Genomic DNA, 13,422 nt, shown 5'->3' with positions numbered 1-13,422 from the left:
TTGCCCTGCCGAGCAGCTCTCCTCAGCTCTTCTAAGCCCCACTCTTCTCTGTGCTAAAGGTATCCCCCCATGCTGGGCGTGCAGCTCCTTTTATACGCCCCAGGGCTCCGCCCCTGAAGTCTTCTGGACCTGAGTGTTCCAGTCTTCAATCAGGTCCCGCCCCACTCAGGAAAGGGGCGTGATTTAACTGCTCTTGCTGCCTCCTGACTGGGGGATGAGCTCTACCAATCAAAACAGCAAGATTTGAAGCCTGAAACTCAACCCAAACTCCAAGATGCCAGCCTGCTACAGGTCCATAAAGAAAAGACAATGAACTCAGCAAAGAAATAGTTAAAACAGTCAAAGGATACTGTCATTAGTCCTATAGTCATACTTAAATAGAAGTATTTTATTAATATTCATAAAACAAAAGTTACCTTCTGGAGTGTCTTGAGTGTCTCCAACTGTCAGTCATTTCTACCCCTGAGCTAACATGACCACACCTGAGGTAAGGTGTGTAGCTAGGGCTAATAACAGTCTGCCAGGCTTTGAAACAGAAGACAGGCATTGCCAGCAATGGCTAACAGGCAGCAACACTGGTGAAGAAGACACTGGTGTGAATACTGGAGCTGTAAGACCATTGCAAAGGAGAGAGGGGTGGTAACACCTGTGCAGTGGAGAGACAATACCAGAAATCAGGGGCAAGATAGTGAGCCTTCAAGTGAACTGATTCTCTGAGCACTGCCTACATAGAAACACTGCTGGCCCTCCCAGGCAATTGGTTATAAAGTGTGGGTGAAGCAGGAATCCCCATAATATCAGCAACAGATGCTAGTTTATGATCCCCTTGTCCTAGGTTATTGTCTATATAGTGCAATAGTTTTTGACTCATTGGGCAAACAAGTCCATTTCCATAATAAAAGGAGCTATGACGGAGGGCACCCTAGATACATGTACCTCTGAAAAGGGGAACTTCATTATAATAAGTGTTTGTGTGCTGTTACTGCTTGTTTTGATTTAGAATAGAGAGCCGGCGGATAGCTTTGAAACTTTGGTCCTAGTCCAAAAGCATTTAAAGCATTTTTCCCCCTTTTTAATAGAAGAACTGCTAATGGACTCAATAACATGCTTTTTCTTCATTCAGTGATAAAAAAATAGGTGAAGTTCATTAAAAATCAGATCTACTGGCCTGTGGATCAATTGAGTTCAGCCTGCTCCGCTGGGCCTGCTCCTCAGTGGAGATGCACAGATAAGCACCCATAATGTTCCCGGGAGTTGAAGCCCTGGATGCCAGCCAGACACCACAGACCCTCCCCACCCCCACCCCCAACCCCCAGTGCAGAGCAGGAAGAAAGGGAACCGGGGCAAGGAGAGGGTGGGTGAGTGCAGGGGCTCTCAGAGGGTGCGGGTGTATGTGTGAACATGAGTGGGTGCATGTGTGCATGAGTGCATGTGAGCGTGCAGGGGCTGCACGGGGCGTGACACGCTGGCTGACCAGGACCAGAGAGGGGAACACCTCCCCAACCCCACATCCCTACTTAGCCGAGGCTCCAAGGAGTCCCACGACTGGAGCTATGTAAACAGGGTGTGCAAACAAGCGTGGCTCTGCCTGGGCATGGCAGTTACCATGGGATCTCACACACGGGAGAAGCAGAAGGCACCCAGAGGCCTGGACTAAGCAAGGAGCCTGAGGCTTGAAGCACAAAGTGTAGCTGCTGGGACCAGGCCGGTGCATAGACTCACTCCTAGCCATGGTTAAGGCTCCTTGTGCCTGCAGGCTTCCCAGTGCTGCTGAGCTCTCCACCCAGACTAAGCATCCAACTCTGGGCTGTGAGGGCCCCCTAGCATGGCCACTGGCAGCTAGGCATGTGGGCACCCCCACTTGTGGGGTGTGCTCCCTAGTGGAGTCTCTGGAAGGCCGGGTGGAGGACCTTGAGGAGGAGGTACATCAGCCACACACCATCAGGGCCCATGAAGGCTACATTGATGGATACTGCCAGACCCTTCTCTGGAAGAAGGATGAAGAAGCGAAGAAGATGGAAGGCAAGGTGGCCATCAAGAAGACTGGCCACCAACCCACCTGGAACTGCATGGAAGACTGTCATCTTAGGCTCCGGGGCATGCAGGGCTAGGGCTACGCCTCCCCTGGTACTGCACAACAGGTATGCTGCCCTCTCCATGAATGAGGAAGCTCCTCACCAGAGGAGATGAATAGTCAGGAAACAACCACCCCAAGAGGAGATGCAGGGTGGGAGACTCCTTCCTGTGGGGCACTGAGGGACCTGTCTGCCATGCGGACATCCTAGCCCAAGAAGTCTTCTGTCTCCTTGGGGCCCACATCCAACATTGTGGAGAGGATCCCTAGGCTCATCCATCCCTCTGACCACTAACCCACACTCCTCATCCACATGAGCACAAAAGCAGAGCCAGGAATAATCCAGACCAGGTCACAGGGATCTGGGGGCTGGGCTGGAGGGGGTAGGAGTGCAACCAGTCTCTCCCTCTGTGCTCCCAGTTGCAGGCCAAAGACCTAGGAGGAAGGATGTGTTGAAGAAGTGAACTGACAACTCCGGCAATGGTGCTACCTAGAGCACCATTCTTCAACCCCATCTCACACTTCCAGGAGAGAGGACTCCTGGGAAGGGATCCCATCCACTTCATGCAGAGAGGTAACTCCCTGTCCTTGGCCAGGATGGCCAACCTGCTAGACAGGGCTTTAACTTAAGATCACTGGGGGATGAGGAAACTCCAACTGGATCATGCCGGAGGACTGGCACATAAGAAAGCTCTGGTGATAGGAACACTAGGATAACCAGTTTGGGAAGATCTGAGGGAACAGTTCTCCCATAGTGTTTCAGGAAATCGAGGGTGTCAATTGGAGGACTCAGGCGCCTATACACTAATGCTAGGAGCATGGGGAACAAGCAGGAGAAGCTAGGCCTCCTACTCTCCAGAAGGCATTATGACCTAGTAGAGATTATGGAGACATGGTGGGACTCTTCACACAATAGCATAACCCGGGTGGTACCCAATTGTGTACTCCTCTCTCCAAATGAAGGGAACGTTAGCAGGGCAGGTGTGCTGTGGGAGGCACAGGCAGTGGTCTGCGGTGGGGTCACTGGGGGGGCAGGATGGGGGGGCAGGGGGGCAGCCCGGGGGGTCAGGCAGGAGGGGGGCAGACGGCCGGGGGGGGGCGCCGTGTGTGGTCCCAGAGCAGTGAGTGCCCGGGCACTCTGCCCCCCGGGGTCTGCTGTGGGGAGACCCTGACCCGCCTCCTCTGTCTCCCCCCCCAGAGCATTTCATAGAGCAAGAGAAGTGGGACTGTCTCTACACCAACGGCACCCAGCACGTGAGGTTTCTGTTCAGATTCATCTGGAACCAGGAGCAGGACGCTCACTTCGACAGCGACGTGGGCGTGTTCGTGGCCGACAGGGAGCTGGGGGAGCCTGACGTCAAGTACTTGAACAGCCAGAAGGAGGAGCTGGAGAATGCACGGGGCGAAGTGGACAGGTTCTGCCGACACAACTACAGGGTGTTTGCACCTTTCACAATATCCCAAAGCGGTGAGTCCCTGGGGTCTGGGGCCGTCGCTGGGTGCGGAGGCGGTGGCGGTGGGGGCAGGGGTGGGGGCAGGGCCAGGCCCAGGCCCTGGGGTGATCGCCCACAGCCCCTGGCCCTGCGGGGCGCACGGGAACACCATTCCCGCGCACACAGCGGAGCTTGAACCACTTACACGCAGGGCCGTGTCACTGGCCGCAGCGCGGTGTCCACAGGGTCTGGCACCTTCCCCGTGTGCAGTGAGGCTGTGGGGGGCGAGGGCCAGGAGCTGCAGCTGCTCCCTGTGGCGGGCCAGTAGGGGGCGCTCCTGCGTTGAGCCGCCCACCTCCCTGCGCCCGAACACCTTCCAGGCTCCGAGTGCCTCCCTGGGGTGCCTCCCGTCCGGCCGACCCCTTTCCTGGAGCACACCCGCTAGCCTGGGGTCCCGCTGCCACCATCCAAGGCTCTGGACTCACTTCTGGCTCTGCGCGCCTTGGAGAACGCAGGCCTGATCGTCCAATGGGTCCTAGATCCAATACAAGCACTTGGGGCACTTCCCCAAGTCAGGGGCTTATTAGGAAAGTCTCCCTTAGTCCACCGACCTAAGGGGCCTCCTTGGCATAATTTAGACCCACCCCTCAATAAGTCTCCCACACCGGTCACAAAGGAGAACTTTATTGCTTACAGGGGGTAGGGTGAAAACAGGGTAAAAGGTAGAGCAGTATCATACAAATCTTACAGGAATATCAAAGGAATCCCATTGAGCAAACCAGGGTGGCTGAGGTAGCCGTTTAAACGCATCTGAGTTACTGAAACTAAATGTCTAATCGGATCTTTAGTAGCTTACTCACTCTCATCGTCCAGAGGTGGTTGTTGTTTCCTCTGGAGGCAGGGCACTCTTGGAGCATGCGGTGATGAGGAGAGAGCCAGGCTCAGATTCACCTGGATGACCGCATGGCTAATGGCTGACTCCTCTTCTTCTTGGACCGAGCCCTTCAATCCTCTCTGACCTCAGCAGCCCGGTCCAATCGAAGCTGCCAATACTGGCCACAAGCCGACCAATCTCCCCAGCATCCCTGGCTACCTGGGCCCGCGCAGGGCCGGGTCTTTCCCCCCTGCCCAGGTGACCAGAGCATCGCCTCCCAGGCGCCAGGCTTTTGTCATGTAGACCAGGTGGGAGATCCCCACCCTGAGGAATGAAACACCAGCCTCCCAGGCTGGCTGAGACAGGTCTCTGGAGAGGGGCACCAATGGTGGCATTTCTGCCACACTTCCCCCCCCCCTCCTTTACAAGCTCGGACACGGGGCCTCTCAGGGCCGTGGGTCCGGGCGTGTCGGGTCAGGGAGTTCCCACAGGATGCCAGAAGAAGGAAAAGGGAAAAACCTGGAACATGGAACAAGTTAAGACAATAACAGATAGAAACCATAAAACCTGATGGCAGTCTTATACTAGTGACCTCCTCACTAGTCCCAACTCCCAAGGACCCGCTACCCAGAGTCCTTTCGTGACAAGGCATCCGCTATCACGTTCTGGCTTCCTTTTATGTGTTGGACAGTAAAATTAAATTCCTGCAGCTGCCAAGACCAACGTTGCAGCTTGGCATTGGTGTTGTGCATGGTCTGCAGCCACTGCAGTGGGGCATGGTCCGACAGGACGGTGAACTGTTGTCCCCACAGATAGGGCTTCAGCTTGTTCAGGGCCCAGACGATGGCCAAGCACTCCTTCTCGATGGAGGACAAGGCAACTGCCTCCGGGTACCGCGTTGCGTAATCCACCAGAGTCAGTATGTATTTCTTTCCCCTACGAGTCCTATGCTTCAGCGGTCCCACAATGTCCACGGCCACCCTGTGGAAGGGTTGGTCGATGATTGGGAGGGGCTGCAGGGGAGCCCTTCTCTTGTCCCCGCTTTTGCCCGTCCGCTGGCATGTCTCGCAGGATTTGCAATAGTCCATCACATTCTGGGCAATTCTGGGCCAAAAAAAGTTCACCTGCAACCGCTGGCGTGTCCGTTCCCTGCCCATGTGACCAGCACACTGTAGATCATGAGCCAGGGCAAGCAATTGCTGTCTGTATTTCCGGGGTACTATGAGCTGGCGCTGGGGCTCCCTGGTCTCGGCATGGTTCTTTGGCACCCACAACCGATAGAGAAGCCCCTTATCCCAGACCACCTGTTCCCTCTTGTCCGGAGTGAACTCAGTCTCTTGCTCCTGAGCCATCTGCCGGAGTCCCTCCAAGCTGGGGTCCTCCCAAACCTCCTGCTTGAACTCCTCTTGCCCAACTAGGCAATCAGCAGGGAGTGCACACTCACCCACAGGGACTTCCTGGGTCTCCTCCCTGCTAGTGTCACCTCCCTCTGCCACTGACGGAATGCATGCCTCCCCGGGACTGTCACTTAACCGACCCTCGGGGTTACCGGTTCCCTCTGGGACCAGGGTGCAATCGCCGTCTGCAGGGGTCCCTTCCCCTGCGGCCAATGGAGTGACTTTCTCCCGGGGATTTCCTAACCCCGCTTCTTTAGCCTTCCTGCTCTGCAGGCTAGTCACCGCATGAACAGTGCAGGGCTTTGGCTCTTGGATCTGTTCCCACCTCCGGAGCTGGGCTTCCTGCTCTATAAGATCCCGTCCCACCAGGATGGGGGCCGGAGCCTCTTCCAGTACCCCCATTTCCAGGTACGTTGCACAGTCGTTCCACACGACGGGGGCACAGAATACCGGTACCTTCTGGGGTGCGGACCCCACTCCATGAATAGTGAGGGTCTTCCCCGGGATTATGTCTGCAGGTGAGACCAGGTTGGAACTATCGTCTCCCTCTCGGTAGCGAGCGAAGGCGGAGACGTCCAGTTTGGGGTGTTCCCCGGACGCCTGCGGAGGGTTCGCGTTTCCCCCAATGGTCTGCAAATGGAGCTGTGCTTCCAGCTTTTGTGCCTCCAACCGGGCTTCCCTTTCCAACCTCCTCTCTTCCATCTCCATCCTTTTCAATTCTATCTGCTCCTTCTCGCGCTGGCGCTGGGCCTCCAGCTGTCGTTGTTCCTTCTTGTCTTCCCGCTGTTCCCTTTCACGCTGGGCCTCCAGCTGTTTCTCCTCCAGCTCCATCCTTTTCATCTCTCTCTCATGGAGTCTCTGTTGCTCCCTCTCGGAAAGTGATCTCCTGGCAGCCTCCAGGCTTGACGAGCGGGAGGGTGGTCCTGAGTCAGGCCCAGGACTTGATGAGCATGAAGCTGACGCTGGTTCTGACTCGCTGGTGCACAAAAGTTTAATCAGCTCTTCCTTCTTTAGCCCTTTCTTCACGTGAAGGCCTCTCTCTTTTGCCAGTTCCTTCAGTTCGGGCACAGTCATCCGGACATACTCGTCCGCCATCCTGACTCTCTACCCTATCCAGTCGACCCGATGTCAAATTAGAAATTGTTTGCTCAAGGGATTTCAGTGACTCTATTCCTTTCCCCAAATTATGCCTCTAATACAGCAGGGTATTCGGATCCCACCGCTGCCACCACATGTGGCAGGCCAGTAGGGGGCGCTCCTGCGTTGAGCCGCCCACCTCCCTGCGCCCGACCACCGTCCAGGCTCCGAGTGCCTCCCTTAGGGTGCCTCCCGTCCGGCCGACCCCTTCCCTGGAGCACACCCGCTAGCCTGGGGTCCCGCTGCCACCATCCAAGGCTCTGGACTCACTTCTGGCTCTGCGCGCCTTGGAGAACGCAGGCCTGATCGTCCAATGGGTACTAGATCCAATACAAGCACTTGGGGCACTTCCCCAAGTCAGGGGCTTATTAGGAAAGTCTCCCTTAGTCCACAGACCTAAGGGGCCTCCTTGGCATAATTTAGACCCACCCCTCAATAAGTCTCCCACACCGGTCACAAGGAGAACTTTATTGATTACAGGGGGTAGGGTGAAAACAGGGTAAAAGGTAGAGCAGTATCATAGAAATCTTACAGGAATATCAAAGGAATCCCATTGAGCAAACTAGGGTGGCTGAGGTAGCCGTTTAAACGCATCTGAGTTACTGAACTAAATATCTAATCGGATCTTTAGTAGCTTACTCACTCTCATCGTCCAGAGGTGGTTGTTGTTTCCTCTGGAGGCAGGGCACTCTTGGAGCATGCGGTGATGAGGAGAGAGCCAGGCTCAGATTCACCTGGATGACCGCATGGCTAATGGCTGACTCCTCTTCTTCTTGGACCGAGCCCTTCAATCCTCTCTGACCTCAGCAGCCCGGTCCAATCGAAGCTGCCAATACTGGCCACAAGCCGACCAATCTCCCCCCCATCCCTGGCTACCTCGGCCCGCGCAGGGCCGGGTCTCTCCCCTCTGCCCAGGTGACCAGAGCATCCGCCTCCCAGGCGCCAGGCTTTTGTCATGTAGACCAGGTGGGAGATCCCCGCCCTGAGGAATGAAACACCAGCCTCCCAGGCTGGCTGAGACAGGTCTCTGGAGAGGGGCACCAATGGTGGCATTTCTGCCACACTCCCCACAACCCCCACCCACGCCGCCAGGGCAGGGGCAGAGCTGCGCCATGGGGCGCGGGCAGAGGAAGGGGCAGGTGTGACGGGGAAGGGAAAGAAATAACACGGTGGGGCACAGGAGGAGGTGGGAGTGCAGACCCCGGGGGGGGGCAGGTGGTGGGTGCCGGGTTGTACCTGGGGGGTCACACTGTTACCCTGCGGAGGCAGGACCCACGGGGCAGCTGCAGGGACACTCCCTGGGGCAGGGGGCAGCTGCGGGCAGTCAGGTCACACCAGGGGCTGCAGAAGTGAGGGGGGAGGAGTGCAGGGGTCGCCCATGGTGAGGACGGACAGGAGCCCAGGCACGGCCTGCGATGCAGTGATGGGAGCTGTGGGGTCAGAGGGGCTGTGCCCGTCTCCACTCGTAGGACTGCTTTGGCTGGAGAGTGGCTGTGGGCCCTGGTCCTGGGGGCCGGCTGCGCAGCATCCACCAGTGCCTGAGATCAGAGCTCCCTGCCCTAGAAACCAGTCCCTGCAAAGAGCTTTGCCCAAGGCCTGCAGGTGGGTCCAGGCAGGGGCACTCGCGCCGCAGGCAGGACCCAGGGGACTCAGCCCTGTGGAGCCTTTCCCTGGGGTGGGGGCAGGTCCCTGCGGTGTGGGAGGGGGCACCACAGCTGGGGGTTTCCTGGGGCTCCAGACAGCTTTCCCTGCCCAGATCCTGGGGAATGTCCCATTTCCAGCAGGGTAGAAAACCATAAGGGTCTCACTCATCTCTGAGAAGACAAGCTTGTTGCTGTTGGCATGGGGCAAGTCACTGCATTCAGGGGGTAACAAGAATCTTGTCCAGATGAGCAGGGATCCTGGCAGGGGTTGGAGGGAGAAAACTTCTTTGATGGAGGAATCATTCTCTCTCCCAGCTCATTCTCTCCATCTCTTTCCCTCTCAGTGAAGCCCAAGGTGAAAGTCTCCCCAACAAAATCAGGGGCCCAGGCCCACCCAGACACACTGATTTGCTCCGTGACGGGGTTTTACCCCGGCGGGATCGAGGTGAAATGGTTGAAGAACGGGCAGGAGCAGACGGCCGGAGTGGTGTCCACGGAGCTGATGCAGAACGGAGACTGGACCTTCCAGATCCTGGTGATGCTGGAAATGACCCCCCGGAGCGGGGACGTCTACACCTGCCAGGTGGAGCACAGCAGCCTGCCGGGCCCTGTCACCGTGCTCTGGGGTAAGGAACTGGGAGCCTGGGGCAGCCCTTGAGATCTTGGAGGGGACGGGTCTCCCTTTGTGCAGCCCCACAAGAGCTATCCGTGGTCAGCCCCTTCACCTCCGGCTCCTGTCTCCACAGAGGCGCAGTCAGACTCAGCCAGGAGCAAGATGCTGACGGGGGTCGGGGGCTTTGTGCTGGGGCTGATTTTCCTGGCGCTGGGACTCCTCGTCTACCTGAGGAACAAGAAAGGTGAGTGGGGCTCGGCTGGGGTGCTGGAACCAAGGCGTCGTTGGGGCAAAATGCTCGATCTGTCAGTCTGTCTGCAGGTTCCCCTCCCTCTCACACCCCAGAACGAACTGCCCTGGAGTCTGGCAGGGGCTTCCCAGTTTCTCACCTTCTGGGGCTGGGGCTGGATCCCACTGTTCCTTCCTCCTCTGAGGGGCAGGGCAGAGCAGGGGCCATGGGTAGGCAGAGCTGCCACTTCCTTGACTGAGGGCATTTCCTCTCCTCTGCTAAAAGGCAGTGACCCTGGTTTTGGAGGTGCCAGTCCCAGGGGGGTGGGGGCACCTGAGTGTAACCCACTGTGGGACTTCATAGGGTTAAGGTATCAGGGGGGCTTTCTGCCCCAAACTTCTCTCCTCTGTCCTGTTCCTTGTCTGCTGGCACAGACCCAGGTTTGCCCCTGGGAAAACTTTGTATCCCAGCAGACCTTGATCTCAGCTGCCCTTGTCTCGACTTTGTTGCTCCAACTGAAGAAGCTTTGGCAGCTGGTGGGGCAGACTCATTTTGTTCAGCCCAATATAATGTAGATCCTCAGCCCTGAAGGTGTGAAAGGCCTGCAAGTGTCAGTTGTTCTGGACTCACCATTACCCTAGACAGTCAGGGAGGGATGTGGAACAGGGGAAGGATTGTCTCACCTACACCAGACCCAGGGAGAAAATGTCCCCCTGCATTGTGACTGGCAGAGAGGAGCATAACAGACCTTTCCTGGAGGCAGGAGATGAGGAGCAGCAGCAAGAAGGAGAGAGCACTGCTCATGGCTCTGCTCCCTGTGAGGCCAATGCAGCTTTCACACCTACCTGGAAACTAGCAGAAGCTGCTCTTACCATATTTCTCCCATATACTGCTCACTGCAATTTCTTGCAGGTGGAGTTTTGGTGTTATTTTTTCTTCCTTAAGGAAAAGTGCCTGCAGTATGAAAGGATAGTACATTTTCTCTTGCACCCATGCTTATCTGAATGTTTCCTTCTTTATGATACTCCTCGCCACCTCCTTCTTCCCTAAATTTTGAATTGCAGTTTTTGGCAGAAAAGAAAAACATAGCAAGGGCTCCTCCAAAATGTGCACAGCCGTGGTCTGGTCTATGGGTGTACTGAACACTTGATTCAGCCCGCATCTCCCTGCCTACCCTCAGTCAAATAGTGAAGATACAGACACACCTTCCTAGCTGACACTGTGGCTCACACAAGTGTGACCCTGCTTGAATTCATCCTTGCTGAATGTTGTCTGGAAATAGAGACCAAGCACAGAGTAGTGCATCCAGTTCAGGGAAATATCTACACGTGCACATAGTGAATCCCTATATCCAGCCCTGTTTGGGTGAGCCCGTCATTGGGTTTTTAATGGGGAATGTGGGGTCCCTAATGGGGTCTGGTCTGCACCTCAGGGCTAGGGCAGGATCTCTGATCTCTCAGAGGGGCTGCCTCTGGTGAGACTCTCACCATGTCTCTCCTTGTTTTCCAGGCCGCCCCGTTCCCCAGCCAACAGGTAATTTCCATCTCAGTCTACGCCTATGAAGCCCCCTCCCCCTCAGGGACCACAGGCTGTACAGGGAGTCCATGGAGCAGCTGCCCCTGCCCTTTCACCCCAACACTTGCCCAGCCCAGCGTGGGTGGGAGCTGGAACATGGAGCATTTGCAGTGAGGAAGAGGAGGAGTCTCCATCTCCCTCATTAGTGCCATTTGGGCCAAACCTAGAGCTACTCCCACGGTCAGAGCATCCTGGGCCCTGCAAAAGCATCTCCCCACCCGGAGGCTCCAGACAAGCCTCTAGGGAGGCCCTGGCGCCTGTCAGATCCCCACCCCAGTGGCCCTTCCCCAGTGCTGCTAGTCCCTGCCCTGTGCTGATGTCTCCCCTCTCTCCCTGCAGGGCTCCTCAGTTAGATCCTGCAGCTTCGGGGCCTGCATTGCCCAGCGTGATTCTCCACCCCCGTCTCCTGGCACCTGTCCCTGTGTCTGGAGCTCTTCTCACTTTCCCTCCGTCCTCACCTGGATCCCTGGGGCTGATGACTCAGAATTAACCCTTTATCTGCCTAAGCCTCACCACATCTGCACTCAGAAATGCTACTGCTTTTGGGGGGACCTTCAGGGGACTCTGATGTGAGACACGGGGAGCTGTAACAAGGCCATTTCCAGCAGTTGTCACAGCCCTCTGGAATGAGACTCCCATGGAGCCCCAACTTAAGCTAATATGCCCCAGAAAGCACCAGTATCACCCTCAGCCCAAGCAGTGGAAACATGTTGTTAGGAAAGGACAGGATGGAGGAGTCCAGTGGTACCGAGGGAACACGTGCTCTACCCTTGGCCCAGGGTGGTCCTGGGGGGTCTCTGAGCTTGTAGCCACCTTGTTATAATTGAGATCTGGTAAGTCTGGCCTGGATCCCCAGGGTGTCCTGTGGAGCTGTTGGACAGAAGGGGGTTGAGCCAGGTGCATTGAAACATGTGCTGGGCTTGTGCTATTTAATTGCTCCTGCTACTGCTCTGGATCACTCCTTTGGGACTGGAAAGGAGCAGGTTTCTGTCCTGCTGGGGGTGATGGTGTTTCTGACCAATAACTTGTCTCACCAGTGCCTGCGGTGTGTTGAACCCTCCCTTTTCAGAGCTCCATTTCCCTGGGTCTGTTTCTGAAGCCTTGTGGGTTTACAGCCCCATGTAGCAAAGTCAGGCTCCCCCACGCTCTCCTAACTGCACCTGGTGTTTCCCTCACCCCATGGCTGCCACGTTCCTTTTGATGGTGGGAGTTGCAATCAGGAATGAAATGGCAGTGAAGCTGTGACAGAGGCTGACCTCGGGGGTGCCACCAATCCTGCTGTGCTCCACAGGCCTCACTTCAAGTCACCTTTGGTGCCTTCCCCCTGGGCTCACCCCACAGCTCTGCACAGGCTGTGCTCGGCTCCCCATCAGCAGGTGCCAGCAGAGGCCGTCCCTGGGCCCTGCCCTGAGGGCTCTCTGCTGGCTTTGGAGGACATCAGCTACTGAGAGTGTGAGCATGTGAAGGTGTTGAACATGCAGGTGACAATCTCTGGTTCTTGTTCCTTGAACCCGCTAATGGTAATACAGGTCTCATGTCCCCGCATGGTTACAATATAGTCTGTGCTGGCCGGCCTGGCAGCTCTTCCCATTCTCCTGGCTGTGCTTGTTGGTTTCTGAGTCTCCTTGGACATCATGAGCATGGCTTGTCCCTTACTGATGGTCTGCAAAAGGGGAGATCAGATCAGAGCACTTGGGAAATTCTGTTCTGGAGAAGGGGACCTGCCATTTCTAGCACAAATGAGGTGAAGGGTGCGATTCCCTAAGTTGGCAAACTTTCCTCTGCTGTGATCAGGCACTGACTGAATGAGTCCGGTGCAGCTGAGGCACTTTGCACTGAAGAGTTGGTCCCTTGGGTCTAGCTCTCCTTTGTAAAACAGCAGACAGCAGAGAGGGGTCTGGGGCTGAGGGACTCCTGTGAAGGTGTGAGGGCTCCCCAGGGTGTCCCACAAAGGATGGTACTATGGGCTGGTGGAGCATCTCTGAGCTTGAGGTGAGGGCAGGGATAATGTGGGGGCTTTTAGCAACTGGGGGAACCCATCGCAGAGAGATGTGCCTAGAGCTGCGCTGAGACTTCTGCCCCAGGAGGGCAAGGGCCATGTCCCATCCTGCAGCTCCAAGTTGTTGGAGCCCCCTCATCCCCTTCCCGGTGGGAGCCAGGGGGTCTTCCATACACACTCTGGAGACCCCAGGATGAGGAATTTCCTGAGGGCTGGACGCAGTACTCCAACTGCAGCCTGACCAATGTCGCATAGAGGGGGAGGATCACCTCCTTGGAACTGCTTGAGATGCATCTGTGGATGCACGACAAGGTGCGGTTGTCCTTCCTGGCTGCATCCCCACACTGTTGGCCATGTTCATTTTGGTATCAATAATGACTCCAAGATCCTTTTCTGTCTGCACTGACGAGAAGGGAGTACCCCAACCTGTAGGTCTGCTGCTGGGTTT

The 13,422-nt window shown here is 56.3% G+C and overlaps 1 protein-coding gene across 1 annotated transcript; it reads left to right on the top strand.

The window, feature by feature from the left end:
* Positions 1-907: 907 nt before the first annotated feature.
* LOC132243761 (H-2 class II histocompatibility antigen, E-S beta chain-like) lies at positions 908-12,014 on the top strand. The gene is made up of 8 exons (XM_059714147.1): positions 908-932; positions 1,882-2,022; positions 3,273-3,511; positions 8,385-8,517; positions 8,903-9,184; positions 9,305-9,415; positions 10,910-10,933; positions 11,315-12,014. The coding sequence occupies exons 1-8, from the start codon at positions 908-910 to the stop codon at positions 11,326-11,328; spliced, it is 969 nt and encodes a 322-aa protein (XP_059570130.1). The 3' UTR covers positions 11,329-12,014.
* The last annotated feature ends 1,408 nt before the right edge of the window (positions 12,015-13,422 follow it).

The sequence above is a fragment of the Alligator mississippiensis genome, chromosome 11, assembly GCF_030867095.1.
Source record: "Alligator mississippiensis isolate rAllMis1 chromosome 11, rAllMis1, whole genome shotgun sequence".
Lineage (NCBI taxonomy): Eukaryota > Metazoa > Chordata > Crocodylia > Alligatoridae > Alligator > Alligator mississippiensis.
This window is presented reverse-complemented; position numbering and strand designations above follow the sequence as displayed.